The 25,839-nt window shown below is 35.9% G+C and overlaps 1 protein-coding gene across 14 annotated transcripts in view; it reads right to left on the bottom strand.

Annotated features, from left to right (window-relative positions):
* Nucleotides 1-960: 960 nt before the first annotated feature.
* Nucleotides 961-25,839, bottom strand: part of ATOSA (atos homolog A) — a 108,862-nt gene continuing 83,983 nt past the window's right edge. For 9 of the 14 annotated variants that reach the window (XM_044764868.2, XM_070501418.1, XM_044764869.2 and 6 more), the window contains 8 exons: nt 23,759-25,589; nt 21,795-21,914; nt 18,512-18,591; nt 17,581-17,689; nt 12,167-12,325; nt 7,181-7,249; nt 4,711-4,910; nt 961-1,970 (listed from right to left, as the gene is read on the bottom strand). In XM_044764868.2, the coding sequence (XP_044620803.2) occupies nt 1,817-1,970; nt 4,711-4,910; nt 7,181-7,249; nt 12,167-12,325; nt 17,581-17,689; nt 18,512-18,591; nt 21,795-21,914; nt 23,759-25,589 (2,722 nt within the window). In that variant the 3' untranslated portion in view covers nt 961-1,816. Of the gene's footprint in view, nt 1,971-4,710; nt 4,911-7,085; nt 7,250-12,166; nt 12,326-17,580; nt 17,690-18,511; nt 18,592-21,794; nt 21,915-23,758; nt 25,590-25,839 lie in introns of all 14 variants that reach the window. The other 5 variants (XM_044764870.2, XM_070501369.1, XM_070501425.1 and 2 more) reach the window with 3 other exon arrangements.

The raw sequence follows: 25,839 nt of genomic DNA, 5'->3' as shown, positions 1-25,839 counted from the left end.
TAAAAAAAAGCATTCTGATGTTTTAACTACGTGGTGTTTTCCAAGTTTTAAGTAAAATTCTCAATACTAACTTTTGTTAAATGTATAAGTGGTTCTGGATACATGCATCGAAATACTTATTCCCAGAACTTGAGGCAGAATTTAAGAAGAGAAGGCACATTAACGATACTCTCACTCCATTTTCTCAATCACACAGACCCAGGAAGGGGTGAGGATTCCTGGAGTCAGCCCCATCGGGTGCCATGAGAGCTGGGGCTACCATCCAAAGCTTTCGGGTCCCAGTCCCATGTTTCCACACAGCCTGAGATTAAGAACAAATCTTCATATAAACTTGTGCTACTGAAAACCATTTTTTTTTTTTGGTTTTATGAAATATAATAGTCTTTTCTCTTTTAGCGGGTATTTTAAAAAAAACTTCTAAGAGGCGTCTTGCTGGCCACCCCAGAGCCTGCAGTCACACACTTCATCACCTGTCCAGATGCTCTTGAATAGTCTATCCATCAGCTGGGTCCAAGTTAAAGACTCGCTTCTCCCAAACTCCAGACTGCTCACCTGGTTCTACGCTCCCAGGTCTCCTGGGTCCGGCCTACTTGAGGGGTATGTATTTTCTAACTTGTACTCACAGCCTTGTCCCAGCATCTCCAGTGTTTGTGCCTTGTTTTCTGATCTACTGTTGCCCACTGTCCCTGCACAAACATCTAAAGACATTCTTCTTTCCAAGGGGGTTGGAGACAAGGCTTTTGAAATGCTCCGTCAAGTTCCCTTGCTCGGTGGTTTTCCCAGTTGCCAAATGCCGTCTATTGTGACCTTGACAAAGAAAGCGATAAACTGGGACAAGTTTCAAGACATCTTCCCCCTCCTCTTGGCAACTGTAAAGCTAGAATAGAAACTGCCTGATGGATACCAGAAATTCACTCAATCACATAAATGTCTCGTCTAAAAATAAAAGCCAAATACACGTTTCTTAGTTTTTTGCATATATTTACAATATAAATACTAATTTGTTTTCAAATTACATATTCTTTTAACAATTTGCAAAAGTTATCTAGCATGGGACAGCAATTTAATGTAGAGCCTCTGTAGAAGTGATTAAGGAAAAATAGAACTGTTTGGGGGATAAGGGATTCTAGAAAGAAAATGAATGGGCATGATGATCTGAACGTGCCAAGGGAATATGAAGCAGCCTGGTCTGCACTGCACTGCCGACACAGCGTGTTAAAGGACAGCTATGTGAGACAGCAACCTAGATGGGGCAGTGTAAAAACTAAACTTGGGAAATATAAAAAGTATACATGCTTGCATAGTGCGTTAATCTTAAAGAAGCTCAACATTTCATTCTTATTTTCAATAACTTAAATGAATAGTACTTAAAACACATCACACAAAATTAAAGACTTGTGCATATATTTCAGAGTTCAACATTAATGTCAAAAATACATAGTATGATTTTACATAGGATTTGTGCTACATTAGAACACTAGAGACAAACATCACTTGAGTATTAAGGAAACATTAAATATTAAATAACTGAGAAATAAAATGTGTAAACACTAATCTAACTTGGGGCAGGGGGCGGTTTGCTATTGCAACATGTCCAATGAAGTGGTTTCAACAGTACAAAAAGGATTAGGACATGAGTGTTTCCAGTCTACTTGGAATATGTGGATCTCATTCCAGGAATCCTTTAATAAAAACTGGTCCAGGATAACAGGAGAGGGTCCACTCTCCTGGTTGTTAATTTGGTACACTCCATTCTATGATAATTTTTACTTTCAAATTTGGGTACTGAGCAAATACTTTAAATTGTCACTCCTTATCAACATCTTGGTGAAAACTGAGGGTTTGTTGGCGATTCAGTGTACGATTTGAGTTCATATGCAGCACCGCTATCAACTTCCATTGACTTTCTAGAGAACAGGAGCCGTACATCTCTGTGGAGGTAGATCTTTCCAGATTTAGAACTCTGGAACCTAAACAAACAAAAAGGTACATCGTTTCAGGGAATGAGTCTTTAAAACAAACAACCTGAGAAAGTAAATTATGAAAGCAGGAAGAATTAATCTTGCTACAATATTAACAGTAACTCATTAACAAGATATTTAAGGTCTTATACTGCCTATTTAAGTGCCTCTGCCTTACTATTCCCTAAACACTCCACACTCCCCTCCCTCTTACAGTGCCAGAGATGCTTCTTCCTGTGAACATGGGTTTCACATGCAATCCTACTTTTCATCCCTGACCCCACAGCATGCGCACCCTTCCTCATCTATACCGTCAAGTTTCAGTTCACATCAGCCAATTATACTACACTTGGGCTTTGCAGCCCTAGCATCTTCTAGCTGCACAGACTGACCCATTTCATGCAACTTGCACTCCCATAATTTTGAGTAGATTAGCATGGATTCCACACTTGAAAAGTGACCACAGAAAATAATTAAGTTTTGAGGACAATCATAGGATGAGAAAGGACTGCTATCATCAGTAGTGGCTAGCTAAATAAAATCATTAAAAATCAAGAGAAAAGTTAGCAGTGAAATGAAAAGTTATCAAAACTGAATATGGAACTGTTTCTGTCCCCTGCTAATATCTACAGCATAATACAGGGGGCTGGGGTCTTCAACTGTACAAACTTATCTGGCATAGAGTCAAACACACCTTGCAGTGCTAATTTCTCTGTTTTCCCCTCGGCATCGCAGAAATACTCTCTGGGTTTGTGGATTTTATTCCTAAATTAGCTGAAAGATCTGATGGTCAGTTGTATAAATGAAAGCAGACCTCTGACTGGCTCACTCTTCTGTTCTTGCTGAAGTTTTTCCCCTTCTCAATCTGAAGGGGAACAAGGTGAGCTTTGGGAAGCATACCGTGACTCCCAAAGAGGTTTCTTTACAGCACCTAAAGTATCTAATCATTATATGGGAATCATAAAAGCAGATTTTTACTTTGGTGAATCTTGGTTACACATGGTTAAGGGTCGTTAAACTTCAAGAAGAATGGTGCCAAACGGATGTTTAGAGGGTTGAATCTTCCTAGGTTGGGCTGGGAGCTATTCTTATAGTCTGCTGTTTCATACCATTTCTCTTTTAAAGTCTTCCAAGTCTGTTTTTGGTAGACTTTTCATTCCCACAATCTGTGTCACATTCCCCACGAGGTCATATCAGGCAGTGTAAAGTTGGGTTTAAATACATTGTGCTGGTTCAACATGTCCTTAGGATGCAGAACACCAGGCAGAAGACCCCAAGGTAACAGCACCCATTAGGCAGTGCTACGGGGGCATCTAATTAACTTAACAGACTTTTTCAATATGGGACTTGAGTGTACAGCTCACTCCTTATTCTCTCCAGACCACCACTGCAAGGCAGATCTATGGAAAGAGAGCTGGCGGTTACCATCAGTAACCAATTAAAGAGGTCCTCTGCCTGGGCCCTGGATGAAAGGTGCTTCCTCCTGATGAACAGGGCTCCTTGGAGTAAGGAGTTAGGCTAAGATGAATTACTATCACTGATGTGACTGAGGACTTGCTGTGAAAGGCACCAGAAAATTATTAGGAACAGAGTTACAGACAAAAGGCTATTGAGCGCTCTCTTACTCAAATGACTTGCTTGTTGATCCTGAGAGCTACAATAGGATTTCAGGGCTGAAACCTTACCCCAGGATGCTGGCAACTTGGACCTCAAGGGCAAACAAATGATTTCTCACAACCTAGAGCTGTGAGCTGGGTAGTAAAAGTTAGAGGAAAAGATAGTTCTGATGGAATCACTACACTACAAGCTCTCTGAGAACAGAGATTTTTTCACTGCTATTTCCCTAGTGCCTGGAAGCATGCCTGACACATAAATATTTGTTGAATGAATGAATGAACTTCCCTGTCCTACACAGCAGCCACTAGCCACACGTGGCTATCGAGAACTTGAAATGTGGCTAGTTCAAGTTCAGTTGTGCTGTTAGTGTAAAATACATACTTGAATTCAAGGATTTAGTACAACAAAACAATGTAAAATATCTCATTGATAATTTTTATATTGATTATATACTCAAATTATAACATTTGGATATATTGGGTTAAATAAAATGTATTGGTTTTTCCTGTTTCTTATTACTTTGTTATGTGTCTGCTAGAAAATATAGAACCACATATATGGCTCATATTACAATTCTATCGGACAGCATTGGTTTAGAAAATGTATTTCACTACCCCAGATATATCAGCATTTGTTTTGATATAAAACATTTTACATTACACAGCTATAAATTCTAGTAACAATGACTGCAGGAAGATGTGCCGTGTGTTTTCTGCCTCTTGGCACATCACCAAGAGTTTCCGAGCTAAGCAAAGTCCAAGGAGCACCGGTCTAGTTAGAGTGACAGTTTTTTAAAATTAGCTAAAACTTTTAGGATTGTTGTTCTTTTTCTTCCCGTAAGATTGGCACCTGAGCTAACATCTGTTGCTATTCTTCTATTTTTTTTTTCTTCTTCTCCCCAAAGCCCCCCGTACACAGTTGTATGTTCTAGTTGTGAGTGCCTCTGGTTGTGCTATGTGGGATGCCGCCTCCGCACAGCCTGATGAGCGGGACCACGTGCACCTGGGATCCGAACCGGTGAAACCCTGGGCCACCGAAGCAGAGTGTGCAAACTTAACCACTTGGCCATAGGGCTGGCCCCTAGAATTGTTCTTCTAAACTAATGTATTTTCACATTCATTCGAAACATTACCTCAGATGTATGAGGTAGCGTAATAACCGTTCTTCTGTATGTCGGATGTTCTCTTTATTAACACTTCTCTTCATTTCTTGTTTAACAGGTACAGAAAAAGTTCTTTGTCGTAGGAATGTCTGATGATTGGCTGGCATATCTCGTAAGTCATATATCACAACAAACATCTTCACCACAGTCTTATTAGGATTAAATAAGGTCTGAAGAAACAATACAGAAATGATTCTTTAAAAACAGTGATTTGTTGATTTGACTCAAAATGATTGTGCCAATATTAAAATAGGTTTTTTAATAATAAGGTAATCCCAGTGGATATGTCAGTTTTGGGACTAAAGTTAATAAAATTTCAGAAGTTTATGGAATAATATCCAATATTTTTAAAAACAGTTCAATTAAATTTTTTATTTCACAATAATCCTGTAACAAATCAAAATCTTTAGTCACAAATTTCATATTAATAATAGCCAATAAACCTTTATTCCTTGTTCAGATTTTAAGAAATAGTTCCACTACATTAAGCAAAATACACTTTCACTGGGTTAAAACATTCAGTTCAATTATTTCAAACATTAACTTCATTAAAGTGTATCAATTGCAAAGTTCTCAAAATAGAATTTTAATTTTCCTCACATTTTAATGATGAATAAAGAGAATTTTTTAAAAATAAAACCTTGGTAAAAGTAGACTTTTGGTATTTTAGGTACATATGGTTGTGTAAAATTAAAAATATTTTCTCAAAAAAGAGATCTTTTCCTACTTGGAATATTTTCCAAGTTTAGAAAATACAGTTCATTATTATTAGTTACAAAGATGGCTAAGTAAAATTTCAAAAACTGCAGTGACACTAGACTTTTTTTAATCATCAATATCATAATAGACCAAACTATGTATCCTTAGTGAAGGCTAAATTAAATTCAATTGATACTTGGCTATGAATAATCCAAGGAATATTATTTTTAAAAGTATTAATTTTTAAACAAAATCCCAAGCTGCTGATCTGACTTTAACCAAATTACCAACACATCAATAGGTAACTTGGTGCCCATGCTTTCAGAAGCTCATCCGTGGCACTGGACATCACTCACTGAATCAAAATGAGAAATATATCAATATTATGATCCACTTTTTGAAATCTAGTGAGTCTTAAAAGATTAAGGCTAATACATTCAACAACCGCAACAACTAGCAAGCCAGGAGTTCAAACCATGTTTACACATAATTAAACTATAGAAGGAATGAAAGACATACCCAAATCTCAGATTTAAAATTAACCATTAAAGTTGGCAGTCCTCAAACAAGAGGTGAATGTGCTGCCTCTGGGTTTACGCCTCATTATTATGACAAGTGACAGTTAGCTTTCCAGTGACCCACACTTACTCATGAGCTACACAGCCAGAGCCAAGAGAATACAAGATCATCACTCTTTTAGTTCAAGAAATCCATTCAACATAAAAATCTTACTTTAATATGTAGTTATTCTTCCTCAATAAAATTTATATAAATGTATATATGGCAACATACACACACATCGATATTGCATAGTACTGTGTTTCATTCCTGTGTGATGTGAAGTAAACAAACGTGCAGACTCCTTGCTGTACTGGACAATGGTGATGAGTCAAAGTGGTCTGGCCAAGCACTGATCACACTGAGGCCGAAGGTCATAAAACGGCTTGTTGAATTAGACTAGATACTGAGTGTATCTAGAACTCGGGTAGACTTTTTTTTTTAATTTCAGCTTTATTGAGGTATAATTGACAAATATCAGCTAAACTCTTTTCAGTCTGCAAGAGCCAACTCTGTAATAGACTTCTGGGCTTGCGGGATTATCCTGGGTCCGACTTGGAGATGAACTCAGTCACAAACTGGCCTTGATATCAAATTATTCTTCTGAGAACTCTAGACCAAGGATGACGAAGGATTGCTCTGGGCTAGAAGAATTCTCCTGAGCCTAAACTAGATCAACACCCAGACCAAAAGGAAAGACGTCTTCTCTACCCTGACACATGTCAGACTACATTTCTGATTTGTATAACTAACTCCTTAGATCAATTTTAGAAATTATTACACTAGGGGCGATATAATTTTGCTTCCCAAGTTTCCTGCCAAAGCAATACTAACATTTGGGGTCTCCTTTTAAATAGGTCAATCTAAACCTAGCTTATTAGATGAAATAGAAGGCACTGGTAATGCTAGGCTCTAATTACATTGAAAATAGCTCTATTTAAGTTATGTAAACTGTCATATACTATTTCTCTAAAGCATTCACCTTGATTAGCTTATTAATGCTTTCCTTTTATGGAGGTCCCCAAATGGTCATTCCTGGGGCAGAGCAGGGAAACTCCAAACAAAGCTGCAGCCCCACTGTTACTTACCAAAGTTGTTGCAGCAGCAGTAGCAGGAGAAAGGGCTAAGTTCTATATGTATGTGAGAGAATGATTATTGCAATTGTAGGCTATAAAACACATACCACTTGTATTGTTCCTGAAGGAGGTACTCGATAACCCCTTTTACCAAGGGACTCTAAAGTAATCACACCCTTGAAATAAAAGAAGACAAATTGAGTACAAACTGACATATATGTATATAAAGACTAAAATAAGAATAATAAATCATGTAATTACTAAGATTTCACAACGTATGAAAAAACATTCATTAATTCTATTGAATTAATAGGGAAACATTCTATGAGTATGAAATAGTGACAGGCCCACCCGTAAGGAAATAATTTGCTGTTCTTCCTGGAGATGCTGCAATAAATAATATAATATAATATAAAATAATATAATATAATAATATATAAGATCAATAGCCATACTGCTTGAAATTTCTACTATGATATAAGATACAGAAGGAAGAAGTTCCTTAACTAAAAAGGAAATAAAGGGAGATGATAGGATTATTCCCTTGTATCATGTGGGAGAAGGGAAATGAAGAGGTAAAACAATTTATTGGTTTTAAGTCAGTGAGTTAAGTTATATAAATGGATTTTGACTAGAGACAGACCAGCATCATCAGCATCACCTGTGAACTTGTTAGAAATGCAGAATTTCTGGTTTCTCCCCAGACCTAGCAAATTGAATCTGCATTTCAACAAGATTCGTACATTAAAGTTTGAGCAGCACTGCTGCACTATAAAAGTAGTTTCTGAGAAGGATGTTCCCATCACTGCAGAAGTCCAAACAATGGGAAACAAGTTTGGAAGGGAAGCTAAGATTGACTATGTGAGAGTTTCTCAATAACCAGGACGACCAAATGACTACAGGTGGTGACTGTAACACTTAATTCTTCAATAGCTTTAAGACACAAAGCCTGGTTCAGTTGTTTTAACTGGGCTAATAGTTTTCTTTTGAGTAGTTAGGTCGTTAAGTAGAGCGCTTGCATGCTCTACATTTTATATCCCATCATTTTATGCTGTACATGCCAAAACATGTCACACTTATGTAAAAGTAAATATAAAACAGGAGCATCCCATTAGGCAACATCTCTGTTGGGTCTGACAGACAGAGCAGGGTTGCAAATAAAAAGTAGTGGACAAAGGTAAAAGGGAGAACCAGACTCCGACATGGGAATACCCCAATTCCAAGTGAACAGCGCTTGACCCGACTATTAAATCAACAAATTAACATTGGGAAATGTTCATGGAAATGGGCCCTGAAAAGACATATGTGGTTCTTAACAAATCTGACTTATCACATGGGCATTTAAAGCATGAAAACAGCATATTAACAAACTGCATCCCTAACCAAAACAACAATGAAGTTTGAACAATTTCTCTCTTACAATCTGCTCTATATGAAGAATGCTATGGTATAGGATGCCCCTCTTCTTCCTAGTTCCAGAAAGAAAAAGTCAACTATATCCAAATAGTAGTTACCTTTATAGTCACATTGCTATAGGCAATACATCACTGTTTTTCCGTGCCACCCTTCCCTAAATATGTATAGGAAAAATGGTGAGGCAAAAACTACTACCAACCGTATACCTATTTCCTTTAATACATAACAGTTCTGATAGTTTTTAGAACATGATAAGAGTAACTAAATCAATTTATAAAGACAGAATATAGATTTTTTTAACTTTAAAGTTCAAGGCAACACTTTACAACAATTCCTAAGCAATGTCAGACCAGTAGCGGCATTGGCAAATGAGGAATTTTAGAAAGGGGTTGAGAATTACTTGGAATTTTATTCATATTATTAAATTTATTATTATTTATTATTGTAATTTCATTATTTTAGTGGGTCAGCATATTAATATTTCTACCTAGAAAAAGTTATTGCATTTAACATAAAGAATAAAAATACATTTTCTTCTCATATTTTAGGATGGAATAGAAAGGTTAAAATAAACTAAATTGGGTCAAAATCATATACAAAATCTCCTCAAAGTATTGTGGAATAGAGAGTATGCAAAGCTTAGTAAAACTAAAAGAAGTTTATCTTAATTTGGTTAATTATAAACAGAAGAAAATAATATATGGTTCTTTAATATGATGATAATGCAAGTCATACCACGAATTTGCCACTGGCACACCTGCTTTAAAACTTTCTGCCTGGTTCCAACCATGCAACAGTTCCTAAACAGTGAAATGTTGTCATATTATATAATGCTTAGAAAACATTTTTACCACTGACTCCCAATTGGAGAGAGAGATTATATGGCTTTGAGTTAATCTTTAAGGAATTATTTAATAAAAAGTCCAACACCACAAAGACACATTTTCTGTGCTAAGATATTCCTTTGTGAGTCATTTGGATAATCTGTGATAAGAAGTCCCAAGGTCATTATTAGAGTAACAAATAGGAGTTCTGGTGTCTCAGCTCTGCTGGTCTGTAATAGGTGTTAGCTTTTTTTTTTGTTTTGGAAGCTTAGCCCTGAGCTAACATCTGCCGCCAATCTTCCTCTTTTTGCTGAGGAAGACTGGCTCTGAGCTAAACATCTGTGCCCATCTTCCTCTACTTTATATGTGGGACACCTTCCACAGCATGGCTTGCCAAGTGGTCCTAGGTCCGCACCTGGGATCTGAACCAGCAAACCCCGAACGCCGAACCGGAATGTGCGAACTTAACCTAAGCTGCACTACTGGTCTGGCCCCAGGAATATGTATTATCTTACCAAAACATAATCAGCCCTTTGAAAACAGACTAAACTACCAAAATATAAGGCTCTCTGAAGAACAAGATTAATTTTATTAATTTACAGTAGGAAAGATTTGTGGTCTAAGGTTTGGACTGGGTCAGCTGCAAAGGAAACCCATTTTATTTAGTAAACCAACTTAGAAAAAAAATTACATAATGGAAAGTTTATTGAAGAATATTATCAGAGAAAAGTCAGAGATTCTTAAAGGATAGGCTAACTCAACTTAGTATCCTGATTTAATCTCTTTCCAACATCTACTTAAAATCTGTAATCAATTTCATGTACTTTCTGGAGACAAAGTGACAAAATCCTTTATCTCTCTTCTTTTTTTTTTGAGGAAGATTAGCCCTGAGCTAACATCTGCTGCCAATCCTCCTTTTGCTGAGGAAGACTGGCCCTGAGCTAACATCCGTGCCCATCTTCCTCTACTTTATATGTGGGATGCCTACCACAGTATGGCTTGACAAGCAGTGCCATGTCCGCAGCCAGGATCTAACCGGTGAACCCCAGGCCACCGAGAAGCAGAACATGCGATCTTAACCTCCATGCCACCGGGCCAGCCCAAAACCCTTTAATCTCTTAATCCTTCATTTTCTTAGATGTCAACCAAAGTCAAAGATTAATGCTGTTTTGCTCTTTTAAAGCACAGTTCAAATTACCTCTTACTCATGAATTTCACTCAAACATATTTATTTGAGCTGATTTTTAGCTAACTCACTGTTGTATCTTGTTTCTAAGCCATCCTAATGGTCCTCAGGGACTCTACACTAATGACAGATTACAGTACTTGAGACCTTATCTTTCCATTCTCGACTTCTATGTGCCAATGGTGTACGTGAAGCTGAGGAGACTTCCTGAGGTCCTGGTGAAGCATAACGGGCATCGTTACAGCTGTATTCCAATGTTGTGAGCATTCCAGTATGATACACATTGATTCTGATACTGAACTTATCTCACTGATACTTCCCATTTTATTAATTATCCAAAATTGGCAGTTATTTTTTCAAAATTATACTGGAAAAGTGGATATATCTTCTATGGTAAATGAAAAACAGGTGATTTATGTGATAACTGGGCAGGTTTGTGAAGGAGTGGGCCTCTGTTTTTGATAACAACCAATGTTGTACATCTTTATGATTATGACCCACAAGTATAAATATTATTGGGAAAAGAAAACTTTAAATAAATGAGCAGACACCCCTAGGCCTTTTTCTATCAAAGAATGAAACATTGATCAGGCTCTTGACTGAAGTTTTCACGCTTACAATGGAGTAAGGCTAAATAACCTTTCGTGAACAAACTGGACTAATAATGAATGGGCTATATTTAGGTCCCTAAAAAAGTATGACTTCCCTACCTCTGTTGTTTCTCAATTACATAGAATTCCCTTTCACAATTTTTACCAATAACAAAAGACACTGTTACTAATGTCCTTGAAAACCTAGAAAGTGGGAGAAAGGGATATTAGGAGAGAAAGCAATTGGGCCAGGTGGTAAGCTAGGAAATTCCAGGGAGACCAAAGCTGTCTATTTCTACACCTATTGCAATTTGTATTCCTCAAAGGAAGACCTAACATGAAAACTCAGATCTGACTCCATATTTGATACCATCACCGTAAAGTATAGACTTGCATTGCTAGCCACTTCCTCCCTCTTTGTCTTCTGGAAAAGGGCAGATACTAATCCTACACCAAAACTTGGTATCATTTTTGCAGTTGAAAGCTTATTTTATCCTCAATCCATTGGAATAAAAAGTGCTCAAAACTGTGCTCTAATTCCCCTTAGCTATCTTGTTCTCCACTGAAACATTAGCATGGAGTCAGAAATAGCCAGTATTCTAAAGAGTCATGGGATTAGGAAAAAAATGGTCCAAAGACAAACCAAACAGGAGAAAGGGGGTAAAAGGGCCTCACAGAAGGCTTAAGTCACCAAACTTTCACCTGTACTCTACTGAGATGAGGATCACATGTGAAGGGAACCCTTGTGGCACAGTGAACACTTGAGAATTTGTGTGAACTTAGCAAGATATGGAATTACAATGTTTTACCATTTTTTTCAAATCACAGAGAAAACACTAAATTTTCAGCACCATCTTCAAATGCAAAAGAAAATATCTATTGTTACAGCAAGCTCAGAAAGAAGGTGTAAGGTAACCTTTCAACTTTCAATTTCAACTTTCCTGCAATTTTCTCTTAGGAAATGCTTTGGATTTTCAAGCATTGTGTCAAAGCAGTCCTAAATCTCTTTAAACTTAAAGATACTTGTTAATAAGTTGGTTGATTTTAGCAGAAAAAGACAATTTAAAAAATACTTGCCATATAAGGAGAGGGAGCATTATCATCTGAAACACTGTAGAACGACACTTCAACTGGAAGAGTCAAATGCGTGGGGCAGAAAACACCACTTGCCCCTACCTCGGCAGTAAAACCATCAACAATGCCGAGAGGATCTAAACGATAGTTCAAGACAGATTCCTGGAAGACAAAATAATTTTTAAGAAATGAATTAAAAAGGTAACACATTCATTATGTTTTCTATTTAAAGAAATACATTACTATGCTTTCTGGCACTAGAGAAGTGGTTGCTACCATCGCCACGCCCTCATTTCGGGTGTCCATCTGACCTGAAATCAACCCCTCCCCCTTCAATCTACCATCCCATAAAGTTTGGCCTTCTCTCACTATTCCAACCCATGCTGAACTCTCCTTGAACTTCAACATTAGTTAGACCTAATTGTGTAATATGTTATTCTTATCTCTGTAAATAAAAATATGCTCTACCAGAGCAGGTATAACAGCAGAGATTTTCTTATCCCTCGCAGTGCTTATTCATGATGCTGGCCACAGAGAAAACAGTCGAAAACTTGCTAACACATCATATACAGAAGTTCCACCAAAAGATAAAGCCATTTCTAACTTGAACTGAGAAATAGTTGCTTCTTAAAAAAATACTGCTGGGGCCAGCCCAGTGACGTAGTGGTTAAGTTTGCTCACTCCGCTTCGGCAGCCTGGGGTTCGTGGGTTAGGATCCTAGGAGCAGACCTACACACTGCTCATCAGGCCATGCTGTGGTGGCCTCCCATGTACAAAATAGAGGAAGACTGGTACAGATGTTAGCTCAAGGCCAGTCTTCCTCAACAATAACAACAAAAATATTTCCAATAAAAATTTTCAAAAAAAAAAAAAAACCTGTTTTATGTGACATGTTTTATTGTTTAGTTTCACTTAAAAAACAGTAAATGTTCATTACAAAAAAAATTAAAAGTACAGAAGCGCAAACAGTAGAGAAGCTCTTTATTCATTTCTCCCAAGGTTCCTTGCTGGGATAACCACTTTAACAATTTAGTATTTACCTTTCCAGGTATAAAAAACATTTTAAACCTTTCGTAAGCTCTCTTTTTTAGACATATAGCAACACATATATGCATATTTCATGAAATGTGAGTAGCATTTCTTTGATTTGGTCATTCTTTGAAAAGAAAACACTGCAAGCCCTCATGAGTCTAGTGGTCTGTGTACTCTAAATTTGAAATAGTGACACAAGCAATTCTAAAGTCCCCTGGTCAAACAGATAAGACCAAGAGACCTATGTTACAACCAACCTTCTTTATTCTCCTCCTGCTCCTCAAGCAATCCAATCCATAGCCTGTTGATTTGACCTCTCAGTCTCATGGCCTTGGCTCTCTCCTCCACCATCACTAACTTAGCTCAGATCCTTACAACCTCTCCTCCGAACAAATGCAACATCTTCTAATAGTCATTCCATCTCTGGTGTATCCTCTGTATTACTGAGAGTTGTTTTTCTTTTCTTTTCTTTTCTTTTTAAAGTCTTATGTCACTCACCAGGTTAAAAACTTGGTTTCCTGCTGTCTATAGGATGAAGTCAAATCTTCACAGCATGGCATCTAAACCCCTTCCTACCTTTCTTGCCTCATCTCTCCCCACTTGCACACGAAGTCTCACGCTCCAGTTCCAATTGATGCTTTCCAACATCACCATGTTCTTTTACTACCTTTGCACATGTAGTTCCCTCTGTCTAGAATCCCTTGCCACTCCCTACACAAATTTACTTGGCAAATGCTACTCATCCTTTGTAACCAAGCTCAAGTGCCAGTTCCTCAGTAAAGCTTTCCCCAATTCCTTTAGCAGAGAGAGTGGATATATGAGGACTGAGGAAACTTCTGCCACAGTACTAATTACTTGCTTTTATAAATTATTTACATCTCCAGTAGATCGTAAATTTCTCTAAGGCAAAAAACGTAATCATTTAGCTTTGTATTCCTAGCATACAACATGACACATAGTAGGTACTCAATAAATGTTTCTTAAATAAGAAAAATATTCTAAAGATGTATAAAATTTACATAGTAAGAACACATACAAAAATGCTTATGGATAAGGCCAACGACCCATATTAGTTTCTCTCTTTATTCAGATTTTTGTGACTTTAATATACTAGGATGCATGCTAGGCCCTACTCAGTTCAAAACAACAAGAAAAGGAAATAAAAAGCATATAGATTACAAAGCAATAAAACTGTCCCTATTTGAAGATGATATGAGCGTCTATGTAAAAAATCCCAAAGAATCTAAAAAAAAAAAATCAATAAAATTAAGTTGAGCAAGGTCATAGGCAATTATATATATGTATATATACACACACATATATACACACATATAAAATCACTTAAATATACAGCAGTGAAGAATTGGGAATTAAAAACTCTTTAAGTATAATTTACAGTATCACCAGAAAATACAAAATAATTAAATATAAATCTACAAAAATATGTCTAAGACCTGTATGCTGGAAACTACGAAACACTGATGAAAGTAACCAAAGAACAGCTAAATAAATGTGGAGATATACTGTGTTCATCTATCAAAACATTTAATATTCTTAAGATGTTAATTTTCCATAAATTGATCTACATCAACCCAATCCAAACAAAATCTTAGCAGCTCTTTTGTAGAAATAGACAAGCTAATTCTAAAATTTATATGAAGAAGGACAGGAACTAGAATAGTTAAAGCAATTTTGAGAAAGAACACCACATTAGAGGACTCACATTACCTGATGTCAAGACTGGAACAATTGGACATTCATATTCATAAAAATGAACCTTGACCATACACTTCATGTCATATATATATAATAACTCAAAACAGGTCATAGATTTAAATATAAGAGCTAAAACAATAAAACTCCTAGTACAAAAGTTTTGTGACCTTGAGGTTAGGTCAATGGTTCTCAACCAGGGGACACATGTCCACGTTCAGGGACCTTTTTGGTTGCTATGACTAAGGGCAGGGTCTTACTAGAATCTAGTGGGTAAAGCCCAAAGATTCTGCTAAACATCCTACTATGTGTAAGATAGATTCCATAACAAAGAATTATCTGGCCCAAATATCAACAGTGCCAAGGTTGAGAGGCCTTGGGTTAGGAAAAGATTTTTTAGATACAACATCAAAATCAAGATCCCTAAAAGAAAATAATAAATTGGACATCAACAAAATTAAAATCTTTTGCTCTTCAAAAGACACTTACAAAAATGTAAGTCTAAGCCTCAGACTTGGGGAAAATATTTGGAAAACATATGTGCTTACTTGGGAAAGCAAAGCTAAATGGTAAAGCACAGAAAAGAGGTTCAACAGTATTAGTCATTAGAGAAATAGAAATTAAAACCACAGTACAATAGCACTATACACCCACTGGAATGGCCCAAATTAAAAAGACTGACCATTGCAAACCTTGGCAAGGATGTGGAGGAACTAGAACTCTCAAACACCGCTGGTAGGAATTAAAAATGGTATAACTACCAGTTATAACCCAGTTTGGCAGATTCTTAAGAAGTTAAACAGACATTTACCATATGCAGACATTCCATCTTTAGGTAGTTACTAAAGAAAAATGAAAGCATATCCACACAAAAACTCATACATGAATATTCATAGCAGCTTTACTTAGCCAAAAACTGGAAATGACCCAAATGTCTAAAATCAGGTGAATAAATAAACTATGGTATGTCCATATAACAACAATAACAAGGAATGAACTCTTGATACATAGCACAACATGGACATTCTCAAAATAATGATGGTGAATGAAAGAAGCCCTTGACCTCAAAAAAGGAGTAAATAGTGAACGACTCTACTTACATAAGATTCTAGAAAATGCAAGCTATTTTATAGTGATAGAAAGCACTGGGATTCCCTCAGGTGGGAAAAATAACCTACTTCTAATGGCTGTCAATATCATGCTAGACTAAAGTGATAGAAGAAGAGAATCACAGGATGGATGAGGACAAGGTTTTTGGAGAAAACATTAAATGGTAGCAAGAAAAAGTTAATAGCTAGCCACAGAAATCAGATGGAGAGCCTTCTACTTAGGTGTTACTCTGGGTCAATGTTTCTAGACTAGAGCCCCACAAATAATGTCAAAGTATCACAATTCTCCTCAACAACATTGCAGGGTAAGGTTTTGCCCTGTTTCAGGAAACAAGACCAATGTGTCAGTTTAGCAATTTAATTCTATTCTCTCCCCCATTTTTTAATTGCCATAGAGAGTCAAATTCACTAAGTAGAATAAATATCATCTATAATAAACTGGAGAGAGCATCAAAATCATTACAAATTAAGGAGGATCCATGGGTTGGACAGTCTCAGAACTTCCCCGTATTTCTCTACTCAAGTCATGTGAAAATGTGTGCATATCTGCACAAACAGAATCCCGTGAAAAGAACAAGGTACTGATATTTTAACGATCTTCTCTTTTCTAAAGTTTTCACATATCAGATGCTCTCTTTTTCCCCTTATAAATTTTCTTGTGATACAAAGGTTACAGAGTACCTGACCCTCACAATGGCCTTATGCAATTTTAAATTGATGACAAAGAATAGAGAGTTCAACATCTCTGAACTGGTACCTTGAAAGTAACATGGAAAAGAGATCAACTTATCATAAAATATCTTTTCTTTTTATTTCCACTAAAATTTTGAAAGATAGCCTCAAAATTAAAATATTGCTTTCAATAAAGCATACTGTTAATATATCAAACCACAACTCCAGTAATGCTATGTAAATTAAAAATACAAATTATAATTTTTGTAAAAAACTCACAAATTAAAATCACTTTTAAAATGTCATTTACAGGTTCACGTTTAAGGTTGTTTTCTAATTAAAGACAACTAAACCCATAATACTTGATCCCAAGTAGAAAAACGGATATTAAATAAAGTAGCACATGTATCAGAGACTCTTTACCGTTTGATTTTTTTAAAATAATCTTATTTTAGAATAGATTAAGTTTCACAGAGAAGTTGCAAATATAGTACAAAGAATCATTTGATTTTGAAACTCAACCTCCTTGATCATGAAGGGGCTGTTATCAGCCCACCATCATCCTTCCTGGGTCCCAGAGCCAATTTTACAGGGTAAGAAGGTATGATCAAGTCAATCCTCTGGCCAGAATAACCAATACCTCGAACCAACCTGATTTCACCTGAGTCCTCTCTCTCCTCTCCCAGCTACCCAATTCTAAGATGTCACTGCCAACCATTCTCCCAGCTTCACGTCTCATGGAAAGGAAAGGAAAGGAAAGAATGGGATTTCAAGGCTCGGGAAAAACATAATCCATTCATTTATTTCCCTTTCACAAACAAATGACGTAAATGACACACTGGATCTAGGTTAAGAAAGGTCAACTCTTAAAATAGTTTCAAAGAACATTACCTCAAAATTTCCCAAGAGACTAAGGCTTGTTATAGGTGGAGCACTAGAACTCAGAAATGGTCTTTCATGAATATTTGGATCATCTGCAATATTTAAACATGGTCGAGGACTAGTAAAAAAAAAAAAAAAAACAACAACAAATCAGCAAGTAGACACATTAGCCACAATATTTTCTAATTTAGCAAGAATCTGATCAATTTTACTTAAACTACCATAATAAAATTTAATCTAATCAAATTTTAAGATATGACATATCTTGTTTAAAATTCCTGATTAGATTTTATAAATTTTCTTATAATATTTGATAAAGAATATATATAACATCCTAGAAGTTTTCAAGGTGGAATTTATAACATATCACAGTGACATCTACTGAAAATACATAATAATGCAGTCTTCTATATCAACCTGCATTTTCAGTTAAAAATGAGAATACAAAGGCAAAATTATGTGACTAAAGACTATAACGAGAATGTTATTTGTTAACATGGAACAAGTTGCCAAAGCTTTTCTGCAAAGGAGTGTAAAGCAAAGGAGGAGGTGAATGACCAGAAATCTGCAAACCCACTCAAACGTTAAAACCAATGTTTTAACATTATTTATTATGACCAATGTATAGTGGCTATTCATTGTCTTACTTGCTCCCTTACCCATCCTTAGTAACTGTGTGTGTGAAATTATATTGAAAATATATATAAATAAATAAATTATATAAAAATATATATATAAAAAATATATATATAAATATATATAAGTAAATAAATATATAAATATAAATAAAATATATTGAAAATATATTGAAAATATAACCAACTGGAAAGGAAGATTCCTGTTAAAATTTTGATTTTTAGAGTCAATATTATTTATTGTGGAAGACCAGAATTTTGTGTAATACTGTTTCATATCCACAAGTGAATTTTATGATAAATACCTTCTAGATGACAAGCTTTTCAAATGCAGTAAAGAAGAATCCAGATCAAAGCAACCTGATTGTGTCTTTCTTTGAGGAACCTAAGGTCAAAATAATCATTTGTGATATTTAAAAAGACTGTAATTTTTTCTTGATAGCACACTTTTCAAAAGAAAGCTAAGCATTATCTTAAATATCATAAAATTCTCCCATAACAGCTTACTTAAAATCATGCTCTTTTATTACATATTATTCTTATGTTCTCATTTTATTAACTAGTATAGAAAAAACAGCTGATTAATAAAAGCACTTTTACTAGGTTTTGATTTTTTAAGAAGCAGTTTTTCTAAAACCAAGTCTTACGTGGAATCCCAATATATAATATAACCAGAATTTTCAACCACCATTGTATATCAGATTACATTTAAGACAAACCACCATCTAGCTCAAAATACAATAAGAATGAAAGACTCAAGTGTAAATTAAAGATAAAGTCATATACAACATGCAAGTTAGCTTTGTTTCTAGAATTAATAGTAAATATATATAAAGCATCTGAGTGATTAGTCTAATTCGGTGACTAAGAAAAAACAGATGATACTGAAAGTCTAAACAACCTCAATTTTTTTTTCTTTGGAGGAAGATTAGCCCTGAGCTAACATCTGCTGCCAATTCTCCTCTTTTTGCTGAGGAAGACTGGCCCTGAGCTAACATCCGTGCCCATCTTCCTCTACTTTATATGTGGGACCCCTACCACAGCATGGCTTGACAAGCCTTGCCATGTCAGCACCCGGGATCCGAACTGGTGAACCCTGGGCCGCTGAAGCAGAATGTGCACACTTAACCACTGTGCCACTAGGCTGGCCCCAAACCTCAATATTTTTGAGAGTTATACAAGTGCACAATTCTATTGTTTTTCAGTCAAACTTAATGTGAAATTTTCCATCTAAACTCTAACATCTTCAATTCTAGAAAGGTCTCTACCTTCATTTCTTCCATTATCTCATTTTCCTTATTCCATCTTCTCCTCCTTTTGGAATTTCTGCTAGACTTATATTGGACATCTCAGGTTATCCTCCATGACTCTTTCAGATTTTAACATCTCTGTTCTTTTCCCACTTCATTCTAGTTGCTTTAATATCTGTCTATCCATTCACTAAATCTCTATTCAACTGATTCTAGTCCACTGTTTAACCCATCTCTATATGTATGCACACTTGTATGTGTGTATATTTCAATTATAATATTTTTCATATTTAGAATTTCTATTTAGCTCTTTTTGAAATCCACATGTTCTTTCATCTCAATCTCCTGTTTTTGCTCTCTTTGACCTCTTGGAACATTTTAAAAACAGAATTATTTTTAAAGATTTTATTTTTCCTTTTTCTCCCCAAAGCCCCCTGGTACATAGTTGTGTATTTTTAGTTGTGGGTCCTTCTAGTTGTGGCATGTGGGATGCCGCTTCACATGGCTTGATGAGCAGAGCCATGCCCGCACCCAGGATTCGAACTGGTGAAACTCTGGGCCACTGAAGCCAAGAGCGCAAACTTAACTACTCGGCCACAGACCAGCCCCTAAAAACAGAATTATTTTTGACTTTCTTTCAGATTGCTCTGATAACACGATTTCTAAATGTGAATTTTCCCACTTCCTCCAGCTTATTTTTTTAAGATGCTTTCTAATTTATTTTCTCTGAGGTCATCTTCAGCAAAAGTTATCTTCCATGAAAATAAATCTTTGGTGCCACGGGTTATAAATGTGGGATAGTTTCATGTTTCCTTGGCTGGGACCCATTGGATTTCACAGATTTCAATTCAGTTTTATGGTTATTTCTTAGCTAGATGTTTCTGAACCTCATAGACAGTACAAATTCAGAACCCCTCGCACGGGTGGCTTAGACTTAGACTCAAATTCTTTTGGGGGCTTCTTTTCCCATCTACTTCACACCTCCCTGTTACACTCGAGTAAATAGGTGAATTTTATTCTCCTCTCTCATTTCTAGAAGGGTAGTCTTCCCCTGTTTTTAGTTTTATGGAGAGTTTGGTTTTAGGCCCCAGCTATGATTGGTACAGATTTGCAGCCTTGACTCCTGTCCCAGCAGGGCCCTTAACCCCTGGCACTATATTAGGTTCAGCTATCCTAGAGGGCCATAATTTATCTCAAATTAGTATTTGGAGATTTACCTCTCTTGCTCTTACACTATATTATGTATTTAGAAGTTCTATTGTATTTTACCCAGGATTTCTGTGTTTGGGAAGCAGGAGGGGTCTTCTTGTATCAACTCAGTCTACCATATTGAACAATAGTCTGTAGTGCTTTTTACATCAGCATGACACTGCCATTTTTTTCTCTGGTCACTTGGGCATTTTGAAAGCACCTTGCAGGTAGGTCAAACATTTGGGGTTATTTTAAATTTCTTGGAATTCAACTCTAAAATAAAAACCTAAATTCAAGTTATAAATTTAAATTATAGATCTCTCATTCACAAATTATTTTTGAAGATGCCAGATATTGTATCTTTTGAGTTTATTTAAAAAACCAGACATAAGACAACAAAATAATCTTATGTCAGTAGCAAAATTTATATGTTTCTAGTTCTGCTATAGTACTGGCCACTTATCTCAGGTTTAACTGAAATGGCAGCTATGGTAACTAACTACTGAATGCTTACTGTGTGTCAGGAATGATACTGAGCATCCTCAAAACACTAAGGTAAACATTATCACACCCTTTTTACAGATGAGGAAACTGAGACTCAAAGAGATTATATGACTCACTGCTCACCTAGTAACACAGCTAGGGTGAGGTCAGGGTGACTCCAAAGTGATGCTCTTAACCATCACACTCAGATCTATAAACCTATTTGTAGATGTAGAGTGGGGAAGTGTACACGTCTCAGAATAACATTATTTAGTGCCTGGGTTCCAAGTCAAAGACAGCCATGAATTTGATTCCCAGATGACCCAACTGGTGCTGTCAACCAGCTTCAGTACTGCGATACAAATCTATTTATAGGAAATCCACTTGACACTATTTTCTTTACATTTAGTAACAATTAAAATGCTAGACAAAAGAATTTCAGAGAAATTTTATAATCCCAATACAATAAATTTCATTTTTATTTATTTTTTCAGCCTTTTCCCATATTAATACCTAGCTGTTAAATGTAGCAAAAAATAAAATGTTTCCCAACTGGAAATTTATCTTAAAGGTATTTAAATCTTTTTCAATTACGGATAACGTGATTTACAAACATTTTAGATGTTTGCAAGTTCCAAACATGAGATAAGAGAAAAACACTTACGGGACTTGAAAGAAGAGGCAATCCAGTTCGAGGATGAAAGGCTCTGGTCGAGATTCCATCTAAGGAATGAAAATTATGTTTCTGCCAGACACTTGAATGTTTCAGTGGTATAGTCCTCTGCTAGGAAAAAAAATTAGATTTTAATCGTAATATTTAAATATTTTCTCATTTTAAACTTAGACTTATTCCTAATATGTACTGAGGTATTACATCCTTGGTGGTGAAGCTAATGATCTGTATAACTTTACCGGTACATACATGCATATATATACACACACACACACACACACACACACACATATATAGACACTTGAATCAGAAAACAGTGTCTAAGAGTTTTTTTCTAACATGCTGAATAGACTCAAATATTCTAAAGAATGTATGTCCAAATACAATTGCCTTATAAACATATGGTCATATTTATAAATACTTACAGTCTAGCATCTAATAAGCTAATATTTGATTCTTTTAATTTGTGGGAAAAACAACTACTCACAGGTAGAAAAAATAGCATAATATTCTAAAATACTAAACTATGTCAATATCAAGAGCCATTCTCACAGGATGTAATGTGGTGGGACATGATACAGAAATATAATAAAAATACATCTAATGCAGTCATAGTACTGTGTTTTTGAAGTGATACAGGAAACAGGCAAATTCTTAGGAATTTAGGCAAGTTTATACCCAAAGATCAGAAATTCACAAAAACACATGGATAAAAATCAGGAAGGACTAATTTGGGTCCTGGCTCTACCATTTACTAGCTTTATGACCTGGGGTAAGTTACTCAGCCTCTTCAGGCCTATGGTCCTCATCTGTAAACCAGAGTTAGTAACAGTGCCCAACCTCATAGTGTAGTGGAAGAATTAGGTAAGCCAACATGTGGGAAATATTCAGGAGAGTGCCTAGGCACATAAGTATGATTACATTTAAAACAAGTACAGGAGAAAAGGAATCTTAGTGGCTTGAAAAATACTATGGCCAAATTAAGCCTCCCCGTTAGGCACCAGAAAGGATCATGAAAAGCTAATATTCTTAAGGCCAGGCTAGGTTTTTGTGACAATTACAGTTTTAGGAAATTGGAAACTACTGTTTGATTAAACCTCCATGTTAGAGAGATGAGCTCTTCTGCTGAAAAATATAAATTGGAAACATGGCACAACTGTAAAACTCTAACGTCTGGCAGAGTAATCTGAGTGATAAAGAAGATGAACCAAGGTCATTCAGATTTGGATCAAAATAGTTAAGAAGTAGTTTTCCATATAATTGAGACATAAATTTGTCATACTACTTGGAGAAATAGAGGAGATTTGAGCCTAAACATTTTCTAAAGTTAAAAAGTGGTTTGGTGGAAAGTCAAATAAAATGGAAGTAACTTAAATATCTTTTATTTATATAGTGCATTAAAGTTTTACAAAATATTTTAAAATCTATTATTTGTCATCACAAAAGAGATTTATCATTTCTTATTTTAAAATTGAGGAGACTGAGGTTTTTAGAAGTTACATGACTTATTCAGTGCCACTCAAGGCCCAAATTGTGAAGTCAGGGCTGGAGCCCAAGTATTTTGACCAACAGCCTAGTGATTTCGCTATAGATACTCCTAAAATCTCCCAACAGTAACCCAACGAGCATACTGCTTATACTAGGCCAGAGCTGCTAACAAACAACATGTTAACCTAACGTGAGTTCCATTTCTGATTCTTATTTATTCTCCAGCAATTGTTCATAGTGTTGAAGTAAAAAAGGGCAACAGGAAGAATTTACCTAGCATTTGCTCTTAAGTGGGTGGGTTCTTTGCAAGAATGTCCATACTAGTTCTGTAGCAGGTTTATTATATCAGACTGTGTGTTCTATAGATAATAGCCACCCTAGGCCTTTAGAACTAGATCACCTACAAACAAAAGTCAAACCATAACAAATGTCTGAGAATTATGTTTGAAACATCAGCTATTACCTACCAACACCTCTGTATTTTTCAGTCGTTCACATGTAGACAAACAGTCTTTTATGCTCTTTCTCTGGGAACAGTTTTGAGATTTTTCATCAGTTGGATCTTGTTTTTTATCCTGTTCATTTTTCAATTGGTCTGGCTTTTTGCATTTGAAACTTTCATTATCTTTATTGAGATAATTTTCAATACTATTGAGTTGAGTATTAGGCCTTTTTGAGTCTTTATTTGAGCACTTGTTTTCATGTTTGTTCAAATATCCTGATATTTTCAACATAGTAACTTTCATTTTCAAGTCATTTTTTTTTGAATTATCAAATTGGTGATTGTTAAAAGATTCTGGATTACAATTTTCATTTATTATTATTTTTTCCTTACATTTATTTGCACAAATCTGTTTGTCAATACCGTTGCAATTTGAATACTGTTTATCAATTCCATTGCTTATTTCTTGCTCCTTAAATTGACACTCGGAAAGTGTATTTTCCAATCTGATTGTCAAATCTAAGTTATTTTCTTTGCAATGAGACATATTTGAGGGAGTCAGTAAACTAGTGGCTTTGCTCTGGGTCTCTTGACATGTACTTTGGATGATTTCACCAGGATTGTCCTGATACAGATGTCTTGTTTGAGGTTTCAAAGAGGACTTGGCTTTACTACTGCATTTAAAAGAACTAAAAGATTTATTAGGTATTAAGTTTTTCCCTTCACTGCTATCTTCTAACAAGGAAAATTTCGCATTAGAAATGGAAACAGAGGCATAATCCTTGTTCTTCTTCAACAAATTTTTGTCTTCATACGAACTCCTAAACACTTTAGAAGGAAGCGAACTGGAGTCATGCATTTTGAATGACTGCCGGGGCATGTGCGATGCCGCCGGATCAATATGCTCCAAGTGTTGAGCAATCCTTGCAATAACGTCTTGCCGCTCCTGGAATAACGAGTCTATCAAAGGATTAGTCTCACCAACAGGCTGACGAGAATAAAGACCATTAGAAATGCAACTCTCACTTCGAGGAGTTTCTGGTTTTACTCGAATTTTCCCTTCATTGGTGTCTTCTGAGGAGGTAAGCTCTGGACTACTAAAAGAAATGGAGAAAGCTTCTTTACATCTTCTCACATTTTCATTTTCTTGTGAAACCCGGAAAAACCTTGAATTAAGTGAACTAGATTCTTGTGCATTAAACGGATGTCCAGAAACATGTGAAGTACTTGGATCACAATGAATCAAATGCTGCGCAATTCTCGCAATAACTTCTTGTCGCTCCTGAATTAAAGAGCCTATTAGAGGATTAGTCTCACTGACTGACTGCCAGGAACTCTGGCGGCTAGAGACACTGGAATCAATCATTGAAAATGATTTTAAAGTTCTCACTGATGTTTCATGTGACTTTTTGTCTCCTACACCACTGAAGCCCAGAATACTGGCTTGAGACGTTCCATAGTCAGATTTACTGCCAGTGCCCGGATACAGTTTGACATTTTTGACAGCTGCAGTAAATTCTGGAGTTGTACCATTCTTTGCATGTAGTACACTTTCAGGTGCCAGGGTCCAAGTTTGTTTGCTACACAGATGCTGTGAACTGTTTGTACCACATTGTTCTGCTTCATTAGAACCACGGTGCTGATGGGTTTTAAGTTCATGGTCTTGAAATCTTTTCTCATAAAGGCCAATATTAGCGTGAATACTACAGGTCAAAACTGGGTAATTAGATTGTCTGGGCAAGGACTGAACGCTGACTTTCAAGGCCACGTTGTGAGAAACGTTGGGAACAGGAAACACATGCTCAATTGGAGTCTGTGAAAAATTCCACTGTAGGTCTACATCAGCAGCACTGATTCTAGAATCACACAGAAAAATACTGAATCAATGGATCATAAAATTTATATCATTACTGCATATTAAAAAATTTTTAAAGTCATATACTTATCTTTGTTTGCATTAATTACTATTGAGGTTTTACTTTTAGCTACTTTACCATGCATGTCATTCTGATAAAACCAATGTAAGTAGTGCAATAGATTATGCATAGAATAGAGATGATCTTCTCTTTAAGAACACTAGATCCCTTAAGCATTAAAGCTAAAGAC

This window comes from Equus asinus, chromosome 2 (genome assembly GCF_041296235.1).
Source record: "Equus asinus isolate D_3611 breed Donkey chromosome 2, EquAss-T2T_v2, whole genome shotgun sequence".
Taxonomy (NCBI): domain Eukaryota; kingdom Metazoa; phylum Chordata; class Mammalia; order Perissodactyla; family Equidae; genus Equus; species Equus asinus.
This window is presented reverse-complemented; position numbering and strand designations above follow the sequence as displayed.